The 27,806-nt window shown below is 35.6% G+C and overlaps 1 protein-coding gene across 3 annotated transcripts in view; it reads right to left on the bottom strand.

The window, feature by feature from the left end:
* Nucleotides 1-27,806, bottom strand: part of IL1RAPL1 (interleukin 1 receptor accessory protein like 1) — a 1,361,951-nt gene that overhangs the window by 21,887 nt on the left and 1,312,258 nt on the right. For all 3 annotated transcript variants that reach the window (XR_013531555.1, XM_054250916.2, XM_035288301.3), the window contains 2 exons: nt 27,400-27,545; nt 4,197-4,340 (listed from right to left, as the gene is read on the bottom strand). Coding sequence is in view for 2 of the 3 variants with exons in the window: in XM_054250916.2 (XP_054106891.1) it covers nt 4,197-4,340; nt 27,400-27,545 (290 nt within the window). In the remaining variant the exon portion in view is untranslated. The remainder of the gene's footprint in view (nt 1-4,196; nt 4,341-27,399; nt 27,546-27,806) is intronic.

Below are 27,806 nucleotides of genomic sequence, written 5' to 3'. Positions count from 1 at the left end.
GGTGTAAAATTGAGGATGACGAAGAATGAGTATGGGGGGGAATGTTGTGGTATTAGAAATACTAAGGACTGAATCCAAGGGACACAATAAAATAAAAGGTCATGTAGAGGGGAACAAGAAGTGATGTGAATGAACCGAAAGAGAAAAGTATCAATACGTTCTATCTTGAAAAAATATTAGAATCCTTCTCTATCATAATCTTTCTGATAAAGAACTGATATAGCCAGGTAATGCCTTTTGTAATGACTCAAAAGGAACTGAGTGAATGTGTCCCTGATGCCAGAAACTCCATATTCAAGTCTGATGAAATGGCTGTAAATCTTGGAATTCAGAGCCACTTATACCTGAGATTAAATTCTGTCTTTCTAATTGTGTGATTCTCTGATGATGGATAAAGTAGTCAACACATCACTTGTTATTCAATAAATGGCCATTGAATCTATTATTATCATATTGCTAAATAGTAGGATATTACTAAGCATTTTTCCCTGGTTATTTTTCATTCTTTGCCTTACCTTACTCCAAAAGTATTTTATGAATTATCCTTTCAGGGAAGGTAAATATAGTAGCCAAGAATAAAGAGGGTATTGCTTAGGTTTGACTCTAAATTATACTTTTTAAAAGTCAAGACAAAAATTTACAAAGACTTGGGTTTTGTTTGATAGCCACCTCTGCTTTGAAAGAGGAAAAGGCTTGCAGAGCTTGGAAGCATGGGATTTGATTATGTCAGAGAAGTTTTTCACTATTGGAAGAGTAGATAATTATCTGACCAGGAAAGCATGTATGGGAGGCTCTAAGGGGCTATGACTAAAGTTTAGAGCCTGCATGGGTTTCTGAGAAGGGGTCCTCAGGGGCCCAGAGAGGAGAAGAGGATAACAGAACTTCCTATGGTTTGAGGAAAAATCGGAGAAGAGTGAGGATTTTTGTCAAGTTTCCCAAGGAAAATCTTAGGAAACTGTAAACTTTATGGAGAAATCCTACATTCAGCATGGAAACTATATATTAAAGAGGCAAAGGATAAAGAAGGTGATTACTTTTTTAAAAAAAAAATTGGGAAGGTGGGTATATGTGTAGCAGAGCTAATAAGACTAGAAATACAGATAAGAATGTCTGAAATTCCCAAGGGAGAAACATCTGGGCAAGTGTGTGAAACTTTTGACTGGCGGCCATGACAAGGATCTTGGCCTTGAGCAGCCAGTGCCCAATGTGTCCAAAGACCAGGTGGTAGTATCTCAAGTGAGGAAGGGATGGCATATGCACCAGGTAACTTTCTTCTTTACCAGATATATATATATATATATGAGTTCCCTAAAAACAGGTTTAAACAAGAGTAAAAGAGAAGAAGGGAAATGGAATATCCCAATTTCCAACTGAGTGTTAACCCACAAGAAGCTGAATTCCAAACCAGAAGTGAATGAGTAATCTTCAAGTAGCAAGGTTATGAGTTTTTTCTCAGTAGAAACAGGAACTTGAGAGCCAAGTTGAATGGTTTTAAAGCAATAGAGAATTAAAGAAAGTTGCATTTATGCACATCTAACCTTTGTTAAGATATAGATTTTAAACTTGCTATATAATTATTAGTACTGTTGTGTGGTTCTGATAAAAGTGTTTCTGGAAGTTCTAGAAGTTGAGTGAGATGCAGCAGGAGACAGGAGTTAGGAGTGGGTCCCTGTCCACCATTTCAGCAGGAACAGGTGTGCTTTAATACAGGGAGCCTGAACATGTAATTGCAGTTCTAGTAAAAATTTCTTCCCATAAAACCATATGCACAATCACTGCCTTGACAGTCTTTGCTTTTTTCCCTCCTTTTAGGGAAATAACTTGTACACTGACATTATTCCAGATGACAAGTCTGTTATCTTGGTTTTCCTTGGGCCTAATGCATTTTCAGTGGCATTTCAAGAAAAGCCCTAATAGTTAGACCCCCAATTGTGCTTAAGATGGCCCTAGAGACAGAGTTCTAAGAATTGCTAAGCATTTATTCACTAAATTAGCTTTCCGAGAGAACCTTCTCATCTGTTAGAATACTGTTCGTTAGTGTTTGTCTGCTTTGTTTTCTTACTTAAAACATTTTTTTAAAAAAAACTGAGGACCCAGCAGTTTCAGAATAGCAATGAAATCGGGTAAGGTATCCAAGTCAGTCACTGAAGTGTTTACAATTAGGAGGACTCACTAAAAGAGACTTCGAATCACCAAAAATCAAAATCAAAGCACATGATTTTTGCTTTTTTCATTAGATTCCACCATTTTCTACATTCAGAAAATGACAGATTACTGCCCTAGAAATTGATGGTTTGGTAAAATCATTCATATCATTGAAAACACAAAATAAACATATTCAAAACAGGATTAATAGAAAAGCGGATACATGTTTAGATAATCTGCTGTTTCAAATACCGTGTACTGTACTAATTGTGCAAACAACAGCAGATCTTTAGATTATACTGAACATACTAAAATAAAAAAATAAAAATAATAGGGAGTGTCCAATGATATAAAGACTTTGGGAATAGACTTATTTTCGAATCTCATCTTGGCCACTTACAGTAATATTTGTGTTATCTTCTTGAATAAGTTATTTAACCTCCAAAAGCATCAGTTGCCTTATCAGTAAAGTGCCAATTGTAATATTGACCTCAGCATGTTTGTGAGGTTTAGCAAGAATGACTTTAAGAATGCCTAGCACTGTGCTCGGTACCCATTCAACAGTAGTTCTGACAATGGCAATGTCCTTATATTTCCTTAAAGCAGCAGCAAAAATAATAATGATACTTTGTATCAATAGGCAAGAAAGTTAAAAGCAAATAGGCAAATTGGCTATTAAAAACTTAAGAAAAAAATAGTTTTGCTGCAGCTCAGACTTCACCCTAATGGGAAGAGGAGAGAAGGGTGAACTGAGGAGTGTTAGGCATTCTGAATAAACCACTTCTCTTTACGATCTCCAAAACTACAGTTTTGCTTGTGGAGTTATTATTCCAGAGGACCCTGGAAACATGGAAACATAGGCAATTGCCTCATTTTCCTTTGTACCATTTCGTGCAAAACTGACAATCACTGAAAAAACAGTATATAAATATGAGGGCAGGTGCAGTGGCTCATGCACTTTGGGGGGACGAGGTGGTGGACCACCTGAGGTCAGGAGTTCAAGATTAGTCTGACTAACATGGAGAAACCCCGTTTCTACTAAAAATATGAAAAATTAGCTGGGCGTGGTGGTGGGCGCCTGTAATCCCAGCTACTCTGGAGGCAGTGGAAGGAGAATTACTTGAACCTGGGAGGCAGAGATTGCAGTGAACTGAGATTACACCATTGCACTCCAGCTTGCGTAAAAAGAGTGAAACTCCACCTCAAAAATAAACCAAAAAAATGGTGAAGAATCCTTTGTCATCTGTACTATTCACTGTCAGTTTGCCTAAGCTTCTCATATTGTTGCTTTATCTTAGGTTTTTAAAAAATGAGCAAAAAGGAAAATAAACAAAGTCTAATGTGCAGTTTAGGGAGCTCAATTTTAAGGACTCCAAATTCATCTTACATTGTATACATATTCATTGATGATCAGAAGCAAATACTAATTATGATTTCCACAAAACAATATTTATTTGTTCACTTAGAGTAAAAATATTAGATGCATTACTGTGAAATCAATGTGTTTGTGCATTTCTCTGTTGGTTTACACTTGGAATAAAAAGTAGCCTATTTAAATATAGCTAAATAAACAAGATTGAAAAGACTGCTTGATGAATTTAAAAAACTCAGTCCAGTTTATTATAACTGATCAGTCTAAACAGGAACAAATTGAGATTCACTTCAAACTACTGGGCTAGAAAACACAATTAAAGAGAGGCTCCTTACCTATGAAAAAGTAAAACTGGCCTTTCAGTCCTGATTACAAGGTGAGAGAAAATGAACACTCTGATGGCATTGCAATCAGTGTTTGTAATTGTAAGTGTTGTTTGGAATACAATTCTAAAATGGGTAGGTGTTGCTTTACAACTTTCAGAGGAAAATACCTACAGTATTGGCTCTAAAGCATCACACATATATTTCTGCTGAAAAGAGAAATTTACAGACTGAGCATTGAAAGAATATGAGCTGCTGCCAGTGATTATGCAGGAAACATTTTCCCCTTCAATAAAACAAAGACAGGAAACACATTAGAACATTTAGAAAGAACAATAAAAGAGGTAACATCCTACCTCCATCCAACTCTTCAGCTCCAAAATGATTCCTGTAGAAGAGCATGATTTCTATCTTGTAACACTTGTAGATGGTCACCAAACATACAAGCAGCAAGAGGATAGCACCAAGCCCTCCAGCAAGTTCCACTGTGTACATGAGCTCTAGAAAGAAAAATAAACCACAATGGGGAATTATATAGTATTCACATCCAAAATCACAAATGAAATTCAATTTGATTTCATATTTTCCTGGATGAGATCAGATGTGGGTAATGTGCTAACGCAACCCCTTTTCTTTTTGTATGAGAATTTGACCTTTTGATAACTTTCTAGCTTTGTTTCCTTGGCAACTAGATAAGGTGGTATGTGATAACTAAGTTGCTAAGAAACATTGCTTGTGGTAAAAATGAACCTTGGTTGGTAGCTTGCATTTGGACTAAGAGAATTGTAAATATCTAATTGGAAACTATAATATTAGGGTTACCAGAGTGTCACAACTCTCTTATATAAATATATCCCTTGAAGAGATCTTGGAAGCTATGCTTATGGAGTTGATAAAATAAATATTGGTTCTTGTGGATATGAAGCTTTTAAGCCAGGATGATATTTGCCCTCTCCCAGTGCGAATCTTGATCCCTTTCACTTGAGCTCTCACCTGTGGGTTGGGGGCCAAAGGGAGGTAAGGAGCCAAACAGCATAGTTCCGGTAGAGCACTGTGGATTGTTGCATAGAATGTTAGGAGGACTAATGAATGCTGTTTGCTGACTCGTGCTAGGAGTAATGGCTCCTGTGCTATATCTCTCTGAAAAGAGTGGTACCGAGGTGATCTACCATAATCTTGCAGGCTGAATGCTTTTGGGGCTTAAGAAGTAACAAGGCGGTCTACCATAATCTTGGAGGCTGAAAGCTTTTTGGCTTTAAGAAGTAGGCCTCCGAGTGGATGGGATAGTATATGAGTATGTTGGTGGTGGTTTATTTTCATTCAGCCATTTAGTTCTTTAAATTTTTATCTGCTTCTCCTTTTACCAGGCATGTTACTACATTCTATACAAAAAAAGTAATTTTCTTGACACTCACTATATACAAGTTCTCCTTTTTCTATCAATATCTACATTAGAGCAAAACTTATCAGGAAAACTTGGGGGTAAAATAATTGGTTATCCTTTCATTCTTTAGAGTCATGGACATTGTAACAAAAATAAGAATACTGCTATTTAAATAGTAAGCCATCATGCACAGATTTTGAAACTCACTTTAATTAAGTGTTGTCCTTAATCATCATAGCCCAAATGTTGTTACTGATGGGTAGTCATCATTCCCTGCAGTTGACAACTACGTTAAAAAGCACTAGTTTCCTTAATTACAATTAAATATAAACATTTCTGAAGCTAAAGCTGTAAAATAACGTTGTTCTCCATTCTGCAATTCAGAATCCACCAATAAACTATCTTATTTCATAACACAGTCAATGTAAGCTTAGACTGAGGACTTAAAAATAATCCATGGTTTTGCCGGTAACAAGTATCCTCAGATTATAAGATCACTCCTGACTTCTCACAAATGGGGTGAAATCATGATGGGACTGGTGTAGTTTGAGTGAGAAATAATCTGAAAAGCATGGACATCATTTTCTCACAGGAACACTGTGCATGTGTGTGTTTGCATGTGATGTTACTTTTCCTGTAATAATTATAGAAAAAAAATCCTCGGGCCGGGTGCAGTGGCTGACCAAAAATCCTTGGCCTCCCAAAGTGCAGTAATCCCAGCACTTTGGAAGGCCAAGGCAGGTGGATCACTGGAGGTCAGGAGTTTCAGACCAGCCTGACCAACATGGTGAAACCCCATCTCTACTAAAAATACAAGATTAGCCAGGCGTGATGGTGGGCACCTGTAATCCCAGCTACTCAGGAGGCTGAGACAGGAGAATCGCTTGAACCCAGGAGGCGGAGGTTGCAGTGAGCCGAGATCATGCCACTGCACTCCATCTGGGGTAACAGAGCGATACTCCATCTCAAAAATAATAAAAAAATCCTCATTCATATTTCCTATTATCTATCCCTTGATTTCTAATTCTGTAGTTTAATAAAAATATATTAACTACTGTTTAATCAAGTGTATTTTTCTGTAATTATTAACATTAAATGGGAAATCAAAGACAATCTTATTTAAAATGATTGAACTATATGCATTTAAGACATAAAAAATAAAGTGAGATCAAATGTTTTCAAGCCTAAGTAACTTAATATGAAGTGTGAAACACCGAAAAATACCTCCAGCAGCTTATCTGATTAACATTGTGAAGAACCACACAAGACAGTCCTACAAAAGTACCAGTAATGAAATACAAAAGGCTCCTCAGTATAATGTTTTCCCACTATTATATGAACAGAAAGGTGAGTGGCTAATACTGTGGGGATAGATTGGGTCTTGTTCACTCAAGATAATAAACTCCACCATACACAGAAACCTGTGTAAAATTCTAACTTATGCCCACAGGGTGATTTATGCATCAGAAAAAATTCAATTTTAAATATACTGGATATCATGTGAGAAATAAACATTTAGACAATGGCTTCTTTTAAGATGTTCTAATTTAGTATATTAAACACTTGGAATTTTCCACTCAAAAATTTCTTGCATTAAAAAAAGAAATGGAAAAATAATCAAGAACACTTAGCTTCCATTCCTAAACATTGCTAGTGAGAGTACCCAATGATATTACCACATTGTAAAATTTGGGATAATTTCTAATAAAATTAAATGTAAATCTATATCAATAGCAATTCCACTCCTAGGTATTTGTCCAAGAGAAATATAAGCAGATATCTGCAAGAAGAGTTGTATGAGAATGCTCAGAGTAGTCTTATTTATTCACAGCAGCCACAAATGGAAACAACCTAAATGTCCCATTAACAGGAAAGGTTGAACAAAATATTGTAATGTTCATACAATAGAATACACTCAGCAATAAAAGTAATAAACTATTGATACACAAAACATGCATGATTCTCACAAAATTATGTTAGGAAAAGGAAGTCAGACACAAAATACTACTAGTGTATGATTCTATTGAAATTAGGTTCAAGAACAGACCAACATAATCCATAGCGACATAAATCAGAAAATAGATTCTTTGGTGATGAGTGAAGGGAAAATTTATTGGAATGGGGCAAGAGGAAACTTTCTGGGGTCACAGAAATAGGTCTTGGTGTGGATACACAAGTGTTTGTATTTGTCAGAAGTCATTTAGCCAAACACTTAGAGCTACATGCTTTATATTATGTTAATCATACTTCAATTCTTTAACATTGTGATTTTTTAAAAGAAAAACGTAAGTTCTAACCAAAGGCCTATGCAGGAAGAAGTATGGGAAGAAAGCTTGGAGTCAGGAAAGCTGCTCTACTATAGATAAGAACTGAGGCAGAGTGACTCTTTTATGGTGCCCCCAAGCAAATCCAGGGCATGGGCAAGTGGCATGACTTAAGTGCTCATATATAGTCAAGTAACTTTGGAAATAACAAAAAACCTTTGCCTGAAACATAATCTGATTAACCCAATGAACAGAGCTCTCATTTTCTCCAGATGGTATTTATACTACTGGTCTCTATATACTTTTTTAATTTTGAGAAATTGAATACATATAAATTAGGGAAAATTTGTATGAAAATAAGCCCTTCTTATTTTTAGCAAAGTAATTACCCAAACATGAGTTACTCCCATTGCTAGATGTCATGAGCCATTCCAAAAATGATATACGTTACTTAGAATATGCTACTTAGCCAATCAACAACGTTGTTTAAAATCTAATAAAAAAAAGGAGAGCAGAGTTGATGCAGCTTTGCAATTACAGAAACGGTCTTCTGTCACATGAAAAACTCCTTTAGGGCACAAACATACGAAAAGTTATATATGCTTAGAGAATGAGCAACAAGCAAGAATAATTCTTCTGGGTCATAGATAGTCATTTACTAATAATAGGAATACCAAAAAACCAGTCCAAAGAAACAGAATTTACAAGGAGCTAATTTATCCTGAGATTTTGAGAGCATCTCAGACTTTCCCCCAGAGACTTCTGTAGTATTACATCGCAGAAGCATGATGTTCTTATAATGTCCTTATAAAGAGGTCAGGAACAAAACGGAAATGTGTCTTTCCCCATGGTGCACAGTGCCTGCTCCTCAGTTACTACATTATTGCTATGCAGGAGTGTAATATACATGCCTACACATTATACATGTGTGCAAGTTATTTTTTTCCCCATTTTAGTACGTCACTTGGTTTATATAGCATATGTAAACTCTCTCAAAGAAAATAGTGCATCAGATTTAGCTTCTGTATTCTTTTGCTCCAAGCCAGATGGATTCATTAATACATGCGCTACCTATTACTGCTTATCCATTGGGTTATACAAAATTACTAAGGATTAAATTCTGTCACAGTTAAGAGAAATCATATGAGCCTACTGCTGTATTTTATCTTTACGTTGCAATGTGAATGGTGTTGCCCCAGCAAATGTCATTTTCCTTTGAAATGTGATCTGTTTTCAGCTCTAGTTCAAGTTGCCTGGAGTGGCAGCATTTAAAAAATAGAAAGATTCCCTTTCAGCACAATTCAACATCTGAGGACAGAAGGAAAAACTGCAGACCTTTTAAAATCTGTTCAGCTTTTGTGTTATTTTGTTAAAATGATAGACTCTGCCCCCTTTTAAGGCACTGAGGCTGAATATTGAAAATTGTAAAGCAAAATTGCTAGGCAAAACCTAAGGAAAACTGGCATTTGGTTAAAAACAACAAATGAACAAGTGCCAAAGAGTTGCATTTAAGGGCACCAGCAATCATTTAGTTGCAGGCAATTAACAATAGTCCTTGAAAAGCTCCAGCACAGGCTAAGGGAAAACACATTGATTATTGCTGCAGTAGTAGACTGCTTTCGGAATAAATTGTTTCAATTTAAAACTAGATTTGCTACAAGCGTTTTGAGCAATGACTACAATATTTTCTTATCAAGACAGTGGGAGCAAGCAACCCCTTAAAAGAAACAGCTAATTAAAATAAAGCTTGCACCATCTCTTAGTATATTGAATTACATTGCAAATAATAAATGCATTTGGTTTACACTGATCTTGCTGCAATTACCTAGTATACTATGGGAAACTATGTTCTTTTCTTGGTCTGTACCAGGCGTTACTGTTTGCAAACTTTTTCTGCTAGAAATCTTCGAAAAGGTAAAGATTTTAACAAAATAAGTAAAAGTTCATATGCATTTTTGAACTCTTCACTTGCAGTTTTTAGTCAATATCTGTATTTGATCTCTGTGTGTGTGTGTGTGTATGTATGTGTGCCTATATATATATACATAATCTTGCCAGAAGTATAACTGAAGGTTTTAGATGGCTTACTTTTGTGTAGTTTATCCTAAAGTTCTTCATTCATTATACAAAGTCTTTTAAAGTGTTCTTCCCTGATTTATATGCAGTAAAATGCAAGTTTGTGGGGAAAATGTATGACAGACACTATAATGATACCAGTTTTTTCATTAGCCTCACCAAGTGCATTTCTTTTTCTCTCATTGTGTTATGAAGAGCTAAAGTTTATAAGAATTTATCCATCCACATAAATTCATATGCATATTTATTTCTCTGGAGCAGTATAACTCATTTGTTCCTGGCAGGAGGATAATTATGCTCAGCCTACAAAGATACTCAACTCAATTCTACAATACATCAGTGCAATTTAAAAGCAGTTATATTTTTGGTGGGGCGGGGTAACACATTAACAAATCAAGCTGCTAGTCACATAAAAGAAGAAATTGTTTTGGGAAAGTACAAACTAGTATGTACGAATAACAGTTATGATCTTGCAAAAGTCCTTTTTGGAAATTCAGGGTATAAACCCGCAAAATTATAATAATAAAAATAAAAATGGTCTCTGAATGGAGCAGCCTAATCTGTATGACCAAACATTTGGACAAAAGATTACCTCCAAAGTAGTATATTTTGCCATTTGGAAAGAGATTTTAGACAAAGCACCAAATTAACTTCTACTTATTGGCCAATCAAAATGCAACTATGGTTGTTGGCTAGGATCCATCAGGAGAGCCCAATTAAAGTGAGATCTCACAGGTCCGTGGAACTTCACTGTAATGTGTTGATGAACTATTCAAAGTGAAAAGTAAAATAAAATGCTAGAAGAAAAAATGTAACATTCTCTTTAGGTTGTGCTAGAGCCTACCCTTGGAATGTGCTTTTTTCTCTTTCAACTAGGTACGAAGGGTGTTAAGCTAGTTTTTCTCTCTGTGAATTAAGAAATATTCATAGGTGGTATGTTTTAAAAGATGAATTAAAATTAATAATGGCAGTAACCATATAAAGCAGGAATCCATGTGTTCATATTAGTTACAAATAAACCAACAAGAAGGGAAAGCTCTCCCTAAGAGCAAACTGTCAACTGGTAAATACGAAAGGAATTATATAGTTAGAAATGACCACTTTTCAGTCATCATAATAATTGATTCAGGCAAAAATTATCAACAGACATTAAAATTATTGGTTGAAAATTTGGTGAGGCAGGATATTTACACCATCTCATAGTACCTCCCCAGTGGGGAAAAAATGTACATCATCTTAAGGAAGTGACCAAATTTAACATCACCAATAATGGCACAAATTGACATTATCCACCCCCCCGCCGCAGTATACTGCAATAAGAGGGTACAATATCATTTATGTAGTATAATAGCCCAAAACACACAAACACCGAAAAAAATAATAATAAGGAAATGCCAGGCAAACCGAAACTGAGGGACAACTATAAAAATTAAAACCATTTAGCTTCTACCCTTCAAAAATGTAAATGTTATGAAAGACAAAGAAAAGCTGAGGAATCATACCAGAATAAAGGGGACTAAATCAGCAATTACATGCAGTGTGTAATCCTGGATGGTAAACACGGTGTAAAGCCTATATACTGAGACAATTTTTGAAATTTGAATATAGACTATATCATAGGCAATGGCATTTTATAATTTTGAATTTTCCAGAATTTAACAAATATATTTCGGTTATATAAATCATTCTTGTTTTTCAGAGATTCACATTGAAGAATTTAGTTACAATATCTACAATTTGCTCTCATGTCCTTTAGCAATAATACATTGTGTGTGTGTACATGTTGTGCAGCTCTTTTTACCTCCCTATATGTAGGAAGACGGATAAGGTAAATGTGGCAAATGTTATTAATTCATTAATCTAGGTGGAGAAGATATATGAAAATTTATTACAAAGTTCTTATAATTTCCTGTAATATCTGCAGTTTGCATTCCAAAATAAAAAGTTAAGTAAAAGGTCAAATTGCAAGGTAATAATTGCAAGTGCTATTGTAAATAGAGTGTATTTTGGGTTGATTACCCTTGTATTAAAATTCTGTTATTTACAGTTATTGCATGCTAATCTGCACAAAGCCTTCAATTTCATCTTCCCAAAATATGTCTTCACCCTGGACTTTCCTGCAGGATCTGTTAGCTGATTTACATTGTCCATGGTATAAACCCCTTATATGGGTATTTAAGTTTCCTCATTCTTTTAATTGAAACAGCTAACTGACCTTTTGCCATAATCATCCTTCCAATGTAAATTAAATTTGATGTGAGGTTTTTTGTTGTTGTTGTTGTTCCAAACCAGAACTTCTCCATTTACCAAAAGCCAACCAATCCTGCAAGGAAAGGTTAGGATCTGCACTTCTAATGTAACTTTTCCAACTAAAAGTGATTTTTTTCCTCTTTAGAACATGTATTTCCTGTTCCTTTTTTGTAACTCACTATATTGAATTATATCAGAGTTAGTTTTGTTTATTGTTTTACATTATAAATAACAGTTTTATGTTAGGATCTTCACTCTGGCTTCTCTCTGACTGGAGAGCATCTCCCCTAGATTTTTACATGCCTCCCTCTTTGCTTCTTCAAGTCTTTGCCCATGCAGCACCTTCTCAATTCGATTCACTGACCACTCACTCCAAGTCACAAACTTGTGGCTGCATCTTGTATCCACTTCTCTTTATTTATTTTTTATAATATACACCACTATACAGCATAACGCTTCATTTTCTTATCGATAAGTGCATTATTGTTTATTATTTGTCGTCCACTGGGATTTAAATTCCATCATGACAAGTTTTTTGTTGTCTTCTTTTTTTTTACTTTGTCTATTTAGTCTATATCTTTCATGAATTATCCCAAATACCTTGCTAACTATGCGACACATTAAAGGTATTCAATTAAAATAAATAACTGATTAGGTGATTAAGACCAAATCCAATTTTGAATAAAAGGCTAGGTTTTATGTGTTTCTATTCTAAAATTCCAAGACTGTATCTGTGAGCCATTTTTCTAGTCAATGTATCATAAAGTTCAAGCAACTGATAAGGTATAATTATAGTGTTAATATTCAGTCCACTAAGTTGGGAATAAATTTTTCGTATATAGAAACAACTTCATAGTACAGATTTAAAAATTATTTTTCATTCACAAATTTAATGGTAATACAGTCTTGTATAGACTTGCATAACTAAGAAAGTTGTATTCACTTGGCATTTGGAAATCAATCACGTACTGCTTCACATCTTTGATATTGCTATTCAGCTTTTCTCACTCACTAATGCATACAATTTCTATTTGTTTTATAAATGCCTTCTATGTACCGGGTACAGTGCTTTTTAGTTCTAGTGATAAAGCAATGGACAAAATATGTTTTTGCTTTAAAGGTGCTCATGTCTAGTTTCAGAGTCAGGCATGTAAGCAGATATTTAATAAAAATAATAAAAACTGATATTTACTGAGCACTTAAGTGTCACTGTGCTAGACCTTTTTATATAAGGGTAATAAATACTACGTTATACGTATCATAATCATGAGCCAGATGAGAAATTCACTTGAGATGTCTGTATTTGTGTGTGTTTCTGTTAGAGACAGGGGTCAGACACTGATTGACACAATGCAGAAGTAGCTGAAAAGGATTTTGGCAAGTAGTTTGGTCTGGAGCCCCGGGAAAATGAATGTCTGATGTGATAGGTAAAGTTAGGCAATCTCATGTTTTGATTTCTCAGCTAGAATATGTTGTTTATCTTTTTTTTTTTCTTTTCAAAGTAAATAGTATTTACCTATTCAATAAATATTTGTTTAAGGATTCATGGAATCCATTAAAACAGATTTTGCAAAGTTTGGTCAGAACAATAGGACAATGATTCTCTCTTGGGAGATATTGCCATATATTTTCAAAATGTATACAGTGAAGTTACTAACACAGACAGAGCTTTATTGCAGAAAACTTTTCCCCTTTAGATTACAAAGGCAGTGTTTGAAATATTTCTATCTAAATATGATAATGTGAGATGTACACAGACCGTTATGTGTGTTTTGCACACACATACATGTACAAAGTATTCAGATGGGGTTTCCTTTATCTCAGATCTCATAAGATTAAGTATGATGGGGAGAAGACAAAGAAGGAAGAAGGAAGATATTATTATAATAAAGAACAAAAAGGGCTTCAGGTGACCAGCTTAGAAGACAGGGCTATTGTATATCAAGGTGTCAAACTTCACTGATGCCTAAAAGAAAATACTTTAGAAACAGAAATTCCATTAGACCCAGCAATCCCATTACTGGGTATATACCCAAAGGACTATAAATCGTTCTACCGTAAGGACACATGCACACAAATGTTCACTGCAGCACTGTTTACAATAGCAAAGACCTGGAATCAACCCAAGTGCCCATCGATGATAGACTGGACAGGGAAAATGTGGCACATAAATACCATAAAATATTATGCAGCAATCAAAAACGATGAGTTCGTGTCCTTTGTAGGGAAATGGATGAACCTGGAGAACATCATTCTCAGCAAACTGACACAAGAACAGAAAATAAAATACTGCATGTTCTCACTCATAGGCAGGTGTTGAACAATGAGAACATATGGACACGGGGAGAGGAGCATCACACACTGGGGTCTGTTGGGGGGAATAGGGGAGGGACAGCGGGGGGTGGGGAGTTGGGGAGAGATAGCATGGGGAGAAATGCCAGATGTAGGTGATGAGGAGGAAAGCAGCAAATCACACTGCCACGTGTGTACCTATGCAACTATCTTGCATGTTCTTCACATGTACCCCCAAACCTAAAATGCAATAAAAATAAATTAATTTAGAAAAGAAAGAAAAATAGCTATGAAAGATATTTATGAGACAATTAAGGACATTTGAAATATAGACTGGGTATTAGATAATATTACGGTATTATTAGTTTTATAGGTGAGATAATTGTATTAGTGTATATAACAGAATATTCTAAGATTTTTTAGTTATATGCTGAATATTTAGGGTGAAATGTTATATGTCTACCATTTACATTAAAGTAATTCACCAAAAAACAAAAACAAAAAGAAAACAAAAAGAATAATATACTGTAATATATGTTGAAAGCTTAAAAAAAAAAGAAAGAAAAGTATTGCTTTCCCTCTTCTAGGAATTTCCTTCTTAACATGTCATACAAATAGACAGGCACAGATGGAATGTTACAAAACATCTCTTGAGAGAAAACTGTCAGAGTGAAGGTGGCATTGCCATTTTACTCCTTGTTAAGCGATGCAATGTTTATCCTGAAAGCAATTTTCCTCAAGAGGATATATTGTCACAGTTAGAACAATTTGGTCTTCCGTTGGGAATGCTTTGGATGTGCCAAAGAACCCAGAACATCTGGACTGCCTAGATAACCAATAGAAGAAGCCATGTTTTCTATAGAAATATTGAACTCTTCTAAACAAATATAGTATGATGATTTATAGTATATTTAATTGATGGAAATATATTTAAAAAATATTGTGCACACATATAAACTGATTGTATTGCAATATACAAATGGAATGCATTAATAAACTTCAGAATTTTATATTATTTTAATATTCTTTCTTTGGGGTTTAATGTATTTCTGACTTATTGAAAGCATTAGAATAAAATGTGTGTGGCAAAATTTGTTGGTAATAGTTTATCTCTTCAGACAAGTTTCATTCAATATCTTGGTGATTCCAGAGTTACCGAGTATTAAAGCTCATTTTCCCCAATGGTAGTAACAGAAAAATATATTTCTTCTCTATGTTGAATATTTATGAATACTTCTGAATTCATAAACATCCTGAAGAAAACAGTGGTAAATTTGCCTTTCTTTCTCATTTTGTAAAGAGATGCTTTCAAGACGCTATTAACCTTTAAAAAAAATTTCCCCCCATTACAATCTATGAAAACATGAGCATGTTTTGGGAGCCACCAATAGGAGACCCTACCATTACTTGCCTTATCTAAAGGCAACAGTAAATGGTTCCTTAAACCATGACGAACTTGAAGTCTGTGGCTCACATATGACCTCTGTGCTGGGATTCATGAAGGGCTTGTCCTCAATAATGAATTATCTTTTACCAAAATAGCAATAACATGGCTCTCACAAAGAATAGGGCACTAATCTTATCATCTCGCCCTTGTACTGATTTTCTGTATATGAAAATTATCGGTGGCTTGAGAAAATAATGTAGAAGTAAAGGTGTCCCCAAAAATGTTGTTTTATAATATAGACAAAGTAAGAGCAAGAGTATATATTCATGCAAATAGATTTCAATATACTTGAAAAATGTGTAAATAACTTGATTTTATAGCAGAGAGTAATGGTAGGCTTCCTATAAGCATTTTCGAAAATATTCAGTAGCTATACCATAATAGATTTTTTTCTCACTTTTCTTCTGACTCTATAAAACATGCTTTTAGTAAAGAATTTGAAAAATGCATAAGAATGATAAGAAATTAAAGATCACTGTTAATACTTCACTAAATTTTTAAATATATCTTTTTCTAATGTATTAGGTTTTCTGTCACTTTAACATAGGCAATTGATCTATGGCTTTTAATATTAGTACTACAAAATAGCTTATATTTTGCCTTTTATTCTGGACAGTTTGGAATGGAATTTGTCCAATGTGGTTTGCAAGCTATGTTCTGCTAAGAGTTCTCTTGGTAACCACTTTAGCCTAATTATTTATTTATTTGCCTTTTTATGCAATTATCATTTAAAGGTGCCTGTTTCAGCAAGGCAAGTCTAACAGGAATTTTTTAACAACACTGTGGAGCTTTTCTCTTCATAAATAATAATCATTTTGGCAACAGTTTATGAATATTCATGTAAAATGTGGAGTCAATCATCTGATTTTAGAGGAGGCAAAAATTTCAAATTTCATTTTGACTAATTGCATTGTTTTACAAATGAAGAAACTAAATTAGTATGTGAACAGCCAAAAGAAGAAAATGTATTTAATGTATTTTAATACTGCCGATTTTTATGTGACTACTGAATTGCCAGTGACAGCAGTCTACTCAAGAAGCCTAACCAAATAGAATTTTATTGTGGTATCTTTTATGTATTTCTTTAAGCTGCTTTCAACTTTAAGGTATTTAAATGTTATAGACATATTTGTTTGTTTGAGGAGAAATAGAAATGTACCCAAGAAGTTGTGAGTCATTATCCTGAAATTGTGGCATGGTATAAATAAATGTTTAAGTCATATTCATTTTATATTACAGAGTAGAATTATAATTCTAAACTGATTTAAGTCAGGCAATTTATGTTTAATATTTTCAGGCTTTGAAAATGGCCTCTTCCACTTTAGTTTGCATGAATTTGGCAACTATTATAAGTCAGTACTTTGAACTGCAGTTGCATATCATAAAAATTGTAATTTCTACTTTGCAGTTACAGGAACTTGCCATCTAAAGATCTGAGTCAACTTTTCAAACACTTAAGCCATAAGAAAATCCCTAGGAAGAGCAACCACATTTCACTTTCAAAACTGGCTAAATGAGGCACAATGTCTAACAACTCTGAGAATCTGTAAAATCTGACAAATGGTCTAATATATATTATTAGTCACTCAGTATCATGTATGTTCTTTCAAGATTCCCACAGTGGGGCTCAGGGGCAATTAGATTACTAATATTAAAACTAAAGAACAAGGACACAAAAGGACTGGCTCTAGGTCACACAAAGCCAAAGAGTCAAAAACAAAATACTCTCAAGTAACTTTCTACTTTTTCCTCACAGTTCAGAATTTCTCACTTTTCAGTCAATTCTCATTCATATCCTGTTTCTGTTAATAATTTGGGGCTGGCTTTAAAAATGACCTTTGTGTTCTTTCCTGAATATACTATGGGATTTTTTTATGAATTAAAAATGAATTCTATTTTTATAGCATTTAAATATCCACTTTTAATTTACCCAAATTGGCCTCCCAACATATTATTTTTCATAGAACACATGCTAAAAATAGAACATGTGCCCTAAAATTAGAGACAAAAAGTTAATATATTTCCCACAGATGGAAAATGTAATTCTCAACACTAAAATCTAATACAAGTTATCATGGTAATTTATTGGAAATCAACACTTTTTTTCCTACTATATGACCTGAGATAGTAGTTAGCATTTTTTATGTGTCATGTCTAATTTCTCACTTTACTGACCTGGTTGTCAAAGTTTGACATACAGGAACTTCTTATTAAAAGTTACGCCTTGCATTTTATGACCCAGTTGTGCCATTTCTCTACCAAATGCAGGAATTCGCAGCTATAAAAATGCACAGCCACCTCCCTCTTCCCAACAATGCTGTTTTAATGCTCCAGAATGGTGGTAGACTTCCTTCTGGCAGCAGTTGAGTCAACTAGTAAGGATGCCTAACCCAGTGCTTTTCCCATAGCTGGCATTCAATACATATTTGTTGAATTGGAATGATTTATCACCTTTTCATACAACAGCATTATATAAATTAACTCTTTCAAGCAGCCTGCAATGAAGTGAGATTTGGAGTAGTATATGAAGCACTATCAACAGGTTGTGTTGACACAGAAATAATGAAAAATGAAGCTGGTTCTGAGAAGGAGTGAGTGGTTGTTGGTAGGTTGTGGCTAGGAATATACTATCTTGTTTGGAATCTCTGATCAAACAAGTGGAATTTTGCTGTGTGCTAGATGATTTCTGTGAGCTTCCTGCCAATGTTTTAAACTTAATTATTTTTTCTAAACTGCCTGTTTATCATTTTTCAATACATAGATATAAGTTCCAGTGGATTCCTTCTGCCCTCACTTGAGTAGACTGCTGCCACTGGCAACTCAGTAGTCACATAAAAATTCGCAGTATTCAAATACGTTGTCTACTGTTGACTATTCACACACTAGTTTAGTTTCTTCATCTGTAAACATACTTTTGTTTTATAGCCTCTGTTAGATGCTACACAGATGTCTGTTAACATGAATTAAACTTTTGAACTCATAGAGATGGTTTTAACCAGTCTGTGCTGCTGTGGTCTTCCTTTTCTTTTTTCTTTCTTTCTTTCTTTTTTTCTTTTCTTTTCTTTTCTTTTCTTTTCTTTTCTTTCTTTTCTTTTCTTTTCTTTTCTTTCTTTCTTTCTTTCTTTCTTTCTTTCTTTCTTTCTTTCTTTCTTTCTTTCTTTCTTTCTTTCTTTCTTCTCTCTCTCTCTCTCTCCCTCCCTCCCTCCCTCCCTTCCTTCCTCTCTCTCTCTCTCTCTCTCTCTCTCTCTCTCTCACACACACACACACACACACACACACTCACTCTTTCTGATAGAGCCTTGCTCTGTCCCTAGGCTGGAGTTCAGTGGCATGATCTCAGCTCACAGCAACCTCTGCCTCCTGAGTTCAAGTGATTCTTCTGCCTCAGCCTCCTGAAAAGCTGAGATTACAGGCACGTGCCACCATGCCCTGTTAATTTTTGTATTTTTAGTAGCGAAGGAGTTTCACCATGTTGGCCAGGATGGTCTCGAGCTCTTGACCTTGTGATCCACCACCTCAGCCTCCCAAAGTGCTGGGATTACAGGTGTGAACCACTGCACCTGGACTGCCTTCCCTCCCTCCCTCCCTCCCTCCCTCCCTCCCTTCCTTCCTTCCTTCCTTCCTTCCTTCCTTCCTTCCTTCCTTCCTTCCTTCCTTCCTTCTTTCCTTCCCTCCCTCCCTCCCTTCTTTCTTCTCTCTTCCTTCCTTCTCTCCTTCCTTCCCTTCCTTCTCTCTTTTTTCTTTTTCTTTTCTTTCCCTTTCTCTGTCTCTCTCTCTTTCTTCCTTTCCTGTTTTTGAGGCATATCATTGATCAATAATATATGGCAGCTCAATAAACATACCATGTCCATCCTTTCTTACCACACTTAATTGAGAGTTAGTTGAATACAAGTAAGTGTTCAAAACAGAAAATCAGCAGTATTTACTGTTCACCATACTCTTTTTCCTCCTTATGTTATTTGCATAGGCTGAGATTCAACCTATTTTCATAGGCTAAAACATATATGTATATCCATATATATGTCATTGAGACATTCCTAAGTGTATTTCCTTTTCAAAAATGAGATATATAGGAAATGGTTCCACCAGTGAGGGGTCTCTTCATTTAAGAGGTTATTTTAATACTTGATTAAAATGCTCTCTCAGACATCACTCTGAGTAGCAAATGTGTTATATAGCACAATTCGTTGAATAGGTGAAGCAAGTAACCTCATTAAGAGTACAGTGTGAGGGCAGTGAACCACTGTTCAAATAGGTTCAAAGGTGTTGACCATGTAAAAAGAATGAGGCAATTAATTAAAAATAGTCCCACTGACTGGCTGTACTCAGATTTCATTTCTTTCTCATGGAAAGAGTGAGTTCAAGACAACTGGTTTCTCTTTACCTATTAGAGGTTACCAAGTTAATTAGAAAAATATGTTGTCTAGGCAAGGACTTTGGTATGCCAGCTGTGGTCCATAGATCAATAGTGGCAGCATCAATAAGGAACTTGATTGAAATACTAATCTTGAGTCCTACTCTAGACGAATGAATTGCTTATTAACAAAGTTCCTGGGTGATTTGTACATACTGTAAAGTTTGTGAAGCACTGGTCTAGGGGCTTTTAGTTGACTAAGCATGGAGACACAAGTAACCTAACTTTAGTCAATTCCTACGGTATAAGAATAGCCATTCTGTTGACCTTGAAATCACATTTGGTATAATCTTGGAAGGTTTTCAAGATTAAAATACTTGTCCTTCTATTTTGAACTTTGCTACATTGAGCAGCTTGAGTGTTGAAATCATTTCCAGGAAGGGATCAAGTTTTTGATACCTATACTATAGAGCAGTGGTCGTCAACAAGGAGCAATTTTGACCTCTGGGGACATCTGGAAATGGCTGGAGACATTTTTGGTTTTCATGAATGAGGAAGGTACTATTGAAATCTAGTGGGCAGAGGCTAGGAATGCTGCTAAAAGATCTTCAACGCACAGGACAACCCCCACAACAACAAAGAACTATCCAGCCCAAAATGTCAGTAGTGACAAGATTCAGAAACTTTGCTCTAGACAAGGTTTAGATCACTCAGAATACATTTAATCAGCCCATTCATCACATTTACTAAGTGGGTTTGGAACTTTGAAGCATATAAGAGAGAAATACAAGTTAAAGATCTGTATGAAGAATTTAACAGTTAAGAAAACAAGTGTAAAACTCCACAAAGCAAAAAAGGACTTCCAGTGACTATAACCATGTATAATTAAATATTTAAGAGCTTTGACTCACATGAATGATCAAGAGGAATGATTAAAGACCAAAGAGTTTATTATTCTTGACCCTTGACTTTGGTTTTGTCTAGGATCACCCTCTTGTCATTTATTAATTGAGAAAAAAGTTAATCATCAGCAGACAATGGTCCTTTTCTTTTCTAACAAAGATGCTACTTGGTTATTCTTGTTCACAGAGAAGAAAACTGTGTGACCAAAATGGCTAAAAGCCCAAACAATGTTACATAGCATATCTCTATATTATAACTGATTAGCAAAAACTAGGATCAAAAGGCCTTCAAAACATTTCACAGTTGAGGCAAAAAACAACTTGGGGTTAATCTCATTTAAATAAGATATTCTATGTCTAAGGAAACAGTCAGCTGAAGTGGTTAACAGTCATGTCTGCAACTTAGGCAGCAATCAATAGCCTTGTTGGAATATCCATATTAAGAAGCACACAGGGAGTTGGGCACAGTGTCTCATGCCTGTAATCCCACCACTTTGGGAGAGTGAGACAAAGGGATCACTTAAGCCCTGGAGTTCAAGACCAGCCTGGGAAACATAGGGAGATCCTGTCTCTACATTTTTTTTATAGCTGGGTGTAGTGGCATGCACCTGTAGCCCTAGTAACATGGGAGGCTGAGGCCAGAGAATTGCTTGAGCCCAGGAATTCAAGGTTGCAGTGAGCCATGATCACACCACTGCACTCTAGCCTGGGCAACAGGGTGAGACCTTGTCTGTAAAAATAAACATAAATAATAATAAAAGAAGTGAGTGCAGAAGTACAAAATCATTAGTGTTGGACAATTTGTGCAACTGGCATTCATAATAGTCTCCAATGTTTGGTTATTTGTTTTGGCATTAGTTACCAAGAAAAAATACAACACTGGAGTCAACTATTTAGATGTCTTACACAAATGAGGAGAAGAGAGGCAAAGAAAAAATGTTAAAGGACAGAAGAAAATTTTGACTACAAAATGTCAAATTTTATCCAAGGAGAGAATTTGTCAAACTTGTTGGCTCTTATGTTGAGATGCTGCAGCAACATTACTAAAATTCCTTAATATTTTGGCACTTCATAAGCTAAGACTCAGTAAAATTATCCTCAACACCAACTCGGCTTTTAATGGGTCATTGTCTTTCTAGGGAAATGCTGCCATACCAACAGAGAGATAGGCTATTTTTATTTCTGAGCGAGGTTTGGCTTTAACATATTCTGAAATCAATGGTCAAAGATGTCAAACGGCCAGACCCCCCAAAAATTTGCATCTTCCTATGATCTAACTGTAACTCTAAGTAAACAAATGCACTAAGCAAATACTAACAAGGATGGGGCACATGTTACAAGAATGATTCATTACAAGAAGGGCTAAAGGAGTCCACTGGGTTTAAATTCATTTGGCATTAAAACAATGCATCCTAAATGATGTGCACTTAATTACATTACTAAAGGTATTTTTAGGTCTAGGGAGTTTATTGAGCAGGTCTAATTTCTATTGATTACATTCTTTGAAGAGATAAAGAGAGTACACGTAAGAAATAAAATGGGTTAGATGGGAAATAAGGAAAACCTAGATGTTTATCATTATTAACTAGTGCTGAGTCTCTCAGATAGATACTATGCCAGTTCCCAAACTAATTTTTGATTAATGAATTGCCATATTATTGTAATCAATATAAGTAAGCATAACCCTTCAGAGCAGGATTGATAATGAACATCCCCAATGTGACAAAGTGAAACATTCACTAGGAAAGCACAATCATACATTAGGAATGTTTCATATCAGTGTAATTTAAAAAGTAGTTGATGGCATTCCAAATTATATTGGTCCTTATTTCCTTTTCATTTAATTTTAATTTTCATGCCTGTAACTTTGGCTAGCACAATGCCAGGCACATAGTAGGTTCTTAGCCATCATTAAATGCATGAATAAATAAACAAAATTATTCTTTAGGACAGTACATTCAAACCAAATTAAATCTATTATAAAGTAAAATTTAGAATTGATGGAACAAAATTGCTGGAGCTAAAGCTGATGATTTTAATGAAAGATGAATTAGAATTGAGGGAATTTTTAATAGAACACACAGTTACTGCGTATTTCATTATCCAGAGTATCACATAGTTAGAGCAAGGAAATCTTGTAATAGCTTGTTAACATTTTTGGGGTGCTAAGTATGTGCCAGACACTGTGATAAGTATTTACACATATGAGTTCATTGAATCCTCACAGCTGCTCTATGTGAGAGATCTTATTGTTATTCCCATTTTATAGGAGAGAAATTTGAGTCTCAAAGTGATTAGGCTATTTGCCCCAGATAGCACAGCTAGTAAGAACAGAGTTGGGTTTTGGGCACAGCCAGCCTTACTCCTAAGTCCATGCCCTTAACCATGAATATATTAAACATGCGTACACTGTGAGGTCATTCAGAATGAAAGTATAGACAGAAGTCACAGAGAGTGAATGAGTCATCTGAGACAGCCTGATGGGTACAAGAATGTCTAGGCCTGAGGTCAGAGCACAGCTGCTAGGTATCTACCTGTAGTATCGTTTGTGTCAGAAAAATGGAAAATGTAAAAAATGGAATGAATAGGAAAGATCAGAGCTTTGGAGGAAAACTGAATGTCAGTGTTCAGTGCATGTTGAGACAGGCAGTAGCAATCAGAAAGTGTATCTGGGTAAAAGTTTCGGAGACTCAGACATGGAATTCAATCAAGTACAGGCAATAACAAGAAGAAATAACTCAGTATCTAATTTGTCAGTGCTTAACTTCGATTATTTTTGAAGTCAGGATCTAATGCTCAAGCTTGCCAAGCCAGGGACTAGCAAAGAGGACTGAATAGAAGCTCTGGTAGGAGTGAAGAGTAAGGAGCAGGGCAGTCATAAACCAATATGGCACATGGGTCTTACCCTTTCATTCTCTGACCTTGTCTCGCTGCATATTCTAGTGCTCTGTATAGTAAGTGAAATATATCTATATTGCATGTCCAGTGAGATTCTGATGATCCTAGTACCTTTCCTGGCTGCAGGAATTGGTAACTGGATATTCTCGAGCAAGGTTTTTCTATGGTCAAATTTCTTGGTAGATTTTCAGCAAGCTTTCATAGAATTATGATTCTTTTATGAAGATAAAAGGCTGACCCAGAACATAGCCTAGCTCAAATGTAGCTGAATTATTTATTATAGTATCCCCTTGGCATTAAGGAAGACACATTTGATACAAGGGAGCAATGTTTCAAAGAATCCATACCATCCATTGGAGGGCTCTGAAATCATTTTATTATGTCAATGATACGGAACGAAAGGTAAAACAGTGAAGGAAAAATTGCTTAGATAACTTCAGCAAAGGAATGTTCTGGAAGGTTTACCTGTCAGAAGCAATGACAGCTTGTGGTGTACAAGATCAGTATTCAACAACTGTTTGAACATGTCTCTCTAGGGAGGTTTTAAAAGGGAAGTCTTTGAAGGCTTATAAGTTAAGGAATTTATGAGTCAATGGCAGAAAAATATAATTAATAGTGAAGCCTCCCAGTTCCTTATCTAAGCTTTAGTATTCTGAGTAATATAGCAACCCACCTGATAATTACATCATTGCTAGCATGAAAGACATTTGATTTTTTAGGGACTCTATGATCAAAGTCCTCAACCTATCAGTTCGGACATGCTGTGTCCTGTTCTACTGAACCTTGCAGGTCTGGTGAAGTTCAGGTTATGTCATATGTGAATGAAAATCCTATTTTCCCACCAAGAAGAGGGGGATAGATCATTCCACATAATCATGAATCCCTCAAGAGCAGGAAATTGCATCCATTGGTTTCTTTGTGAATTGATGACTCATTTGCTGCAGCTCCCTTAAAAGGAAGGCTACATTCAGTTTAAGAGGAACTTTTGGAGTACAGGTCTTGGAAGGACTTTTTTTCTTTTGGCTTGTTAATGCTTTTATTTCTTAAGAATAAAATTCTGGGCCGGGCATAGTGGCTCACGCCTATAATCTCAGCACTTTGAGAGGCCGAGGTGGGTGGATCACAAGGTCAAGAGATCGAGACCATCCTGGTCAACATGGTGAAATCCCGTCTCTACTAAAAATACAAAAATTAGCTGGGCATGGTGATGCATGTGTGTAATCCCAGCTACTCAGGAGGCTGAGGCAGGAGAATTGCTTGAACCCAGGAGGCGGAGGTTGCAGTGAGCCGAGATAGCACCATTGCACTCCAGCCTGGGTAACAAGAGCGGAACTCCATCGCAAAAAAAAAAAAAAAAAAAAAAAGAATAAAATTCTGTTGGCATAAATGCATATTTGAAAAACATACCAAAAGACTTAAGTATGAAGAAAACTCAAACGTTGACCACTTTTCTTTTTCATGTTTAGGGAATCAAATATTACTGGAAAAAATTTCAAATAATTTTCTTGATTCTCCATTTATTTTTTCTGGAAATGGAAGGTTTCATAGCTTTGGGTAACTTAACCTTAAGCTATGTATGCTGAAAATAGCCTGGAGGTTGTTTGATCCCTTCTTGGCTGTGTGCCTCTCTGCAAAACCAGAGCTTTAATAGTTTTATCCTTAGATACAATTCATTTTCCTCCCATTCTCCTTTGATTCCTACTTAACCCCTTGCCCCAAAAGGAAATATATGTTGTCCAAGTCCACACATTTTTATGTGCCCTATATCTTCTCTCCCCTAACTCCATTTTTGAGAAATAATTCACACAAGGTGAAAGTATTTCATTAATACAAGTGAAGAATGAGTAAAAGAAGCTAAAGAGCCTGTATTGAATAAAGTAAAAGTTCAGTAGCTCATGGTGACTGCTGGCTGAAAGTAGTGAAGTAAAGGTCCAGAGGCTCATGGCGACCATCATCAAACATTTGAAGGGCTGTCTTGGGGAAGAATCATTAAAAGTACAGAACTAGGGTCAATGGATAGACAGTGAAATGGAAATGCTTTCTAACAGATTTTTCCAAAGATAAAATGGGCTTCCTTGAGAGGGAATGTGATCTAGTATAAGCTGATAGATCACTTCAGAAGATGATATGGCAGGATAAGAAGTTCCATTACTCAACACTTAAGTTGCTTTTAACTATGAGAAGCTATTTCTGTCCTTGTATGTATATGATGTTTCTACTAAAATCCCTTCCTTCATTGGCCATATACTAAACTATAGAAAGCAACAATCATATTGCTAGCTGCTGCATACCTTTCCCCTTGACTCACATCCCTAAAAAGTAGACTATTTTAATATCATAGTCACCTTGACAACAGAGGTGTCTATTTTAATAGGATTCAGTAATATTATTCAAAGGAATCTATTGCCCAATAAAGTAGGGGGAACAGCCTTCAATGTTCTCTTTCTTTTCAAACATCAAAGAGTCTAGGATTAAACATGGGCTTTGAAATTAAAATCGTTGCAAATTTGCTGAGTAAGTGAACATCGAGTGTGCTTGTTCCAAAGAGTAGAAAGTTTTAACTTAGCATAAGGTAGAAAAATATATTTTTCTCTTGTAATATACATAAATAATTTTACTAACAGGCATGGCTCACATTTTACAGTTGTCTCTTATTTTAAACAATTCAATATACATTTAAATGCATTTAACCCTATCCAAAAGGTGATGGGGTGCTATAGAGGCCACAGATATTAAACTCACCCACAACCTGTCTTTCTTAAAAATGCATTATTATTCATCATGGGAGGATATTACACATTAAAAAGTTATCTGAGGCAGAAACAACATGCCAAAAAATACTGCAGTGGAGAATTCACCAGACAGTTCTTGTACTAAAGGAACAACCTTCCACTAAGAAACACAATCTTTGACTTAAAACCATTTAGAGTTTTTTTTTTTTTTAGAACCTAGTATCTATTTCTTTTTTTTTTCTTTTTTCTTTTTTTGAAACAGAGTCTCACTCTGTCACTCAGACTGGAGTGCAATGGTGCGATCTCAGCTCACCGTAACCTCCACCTCCCAGACTCAAGTGATTCTCCTGCCTCAGCCTCCCTAGTAGCTGGGATTATAGGCTTGCACCATTACCGCTGGCTAATATGTGTATTTTTACTAGAGAATACCAGCCACAATGTTGGAATGTTGGCCAGGCTGCTCTTGAGCTCCTAACCCCAAGTGATTCACCTGTCTTGGCCTCCCAAAGTGCTGGGATTACAGGCATGAGCCACCGCGCCTGGCCCCTAATATCTATTTCTAACAATAATAAATAGCATTCAACTACTTTCCTTGTATAGGCTCTGTCAAGCTCTTCACATTTTTGTCTTATTTTATTCTTACAACATACTGAGGAGTTGTTACTATTATTTTCCCCATTGTATATATCAGAAAACTAGAGCTTAGGGAATTTAAATGCTTTGCCCTAAGTTATACAGTTGATATTAATGAAGAGCAAGGAATCCAAATTTGATTTTAGAGACTGAGTTACTTGCCCATCCACTGTGCTGTTTGGCTTGGTGGCTCTAATGCAAATATGATTCTTTTATTTAGGATAACTTTGTGGAGAAAAACAAAATTTAATTTGTTTCTTGGTTCCCAATGATTTTTCTCCCATCATACGTTCAGTTGATCACTCAAGCTTAGAAGGTCACACTCACCCCGTTTATGAAGGAGAACACTGGCGTGTCGACGTCCATTTCCATTTTCAACATAACAGGAGTAATTTCCCAAGTCGCCTTCTTCCACAGAGTCCACAATTAATGAGATGGAAACTTCCTGTTCCCCAAGATGCTCCTTAAGAATTCTAAAATATAAAGCAACAAAACAAAACAAAAATCCACACAAACATACACATACACAAACAAAAAAGAAATGTAGATGAATCTGTGCCTCAAATTTGGCTAGGAATTGATGCTATGTTAATTAAATTATATCATGCCCTTTTCTTCTTCACTTCTAATGAGGAAGCCTGTCTTTGTAGATGCTAATGAAGTTGCAGTTAATTATCTCCCTTAGCAGGACAATCACGCTGTCATAATAAAGAGGTGAGAAAGACCTTGAAGAA

This window comes from Callithrix jacchus, chromosome X (assembly GCF_049354715.1).
Source record: "Callithrix jacchus isolate 240 chromosome X, calJac240_pri, whole genome shotgun sequence".
NCBI lineage: Eukaryota > Metazoa > Chordata > Mammalia > Primates > Cebidae > Callithrix > Callithrix jacchus.
This window is presented reverse-complemented; position numbering and strand designations above follow the sequence as displayed.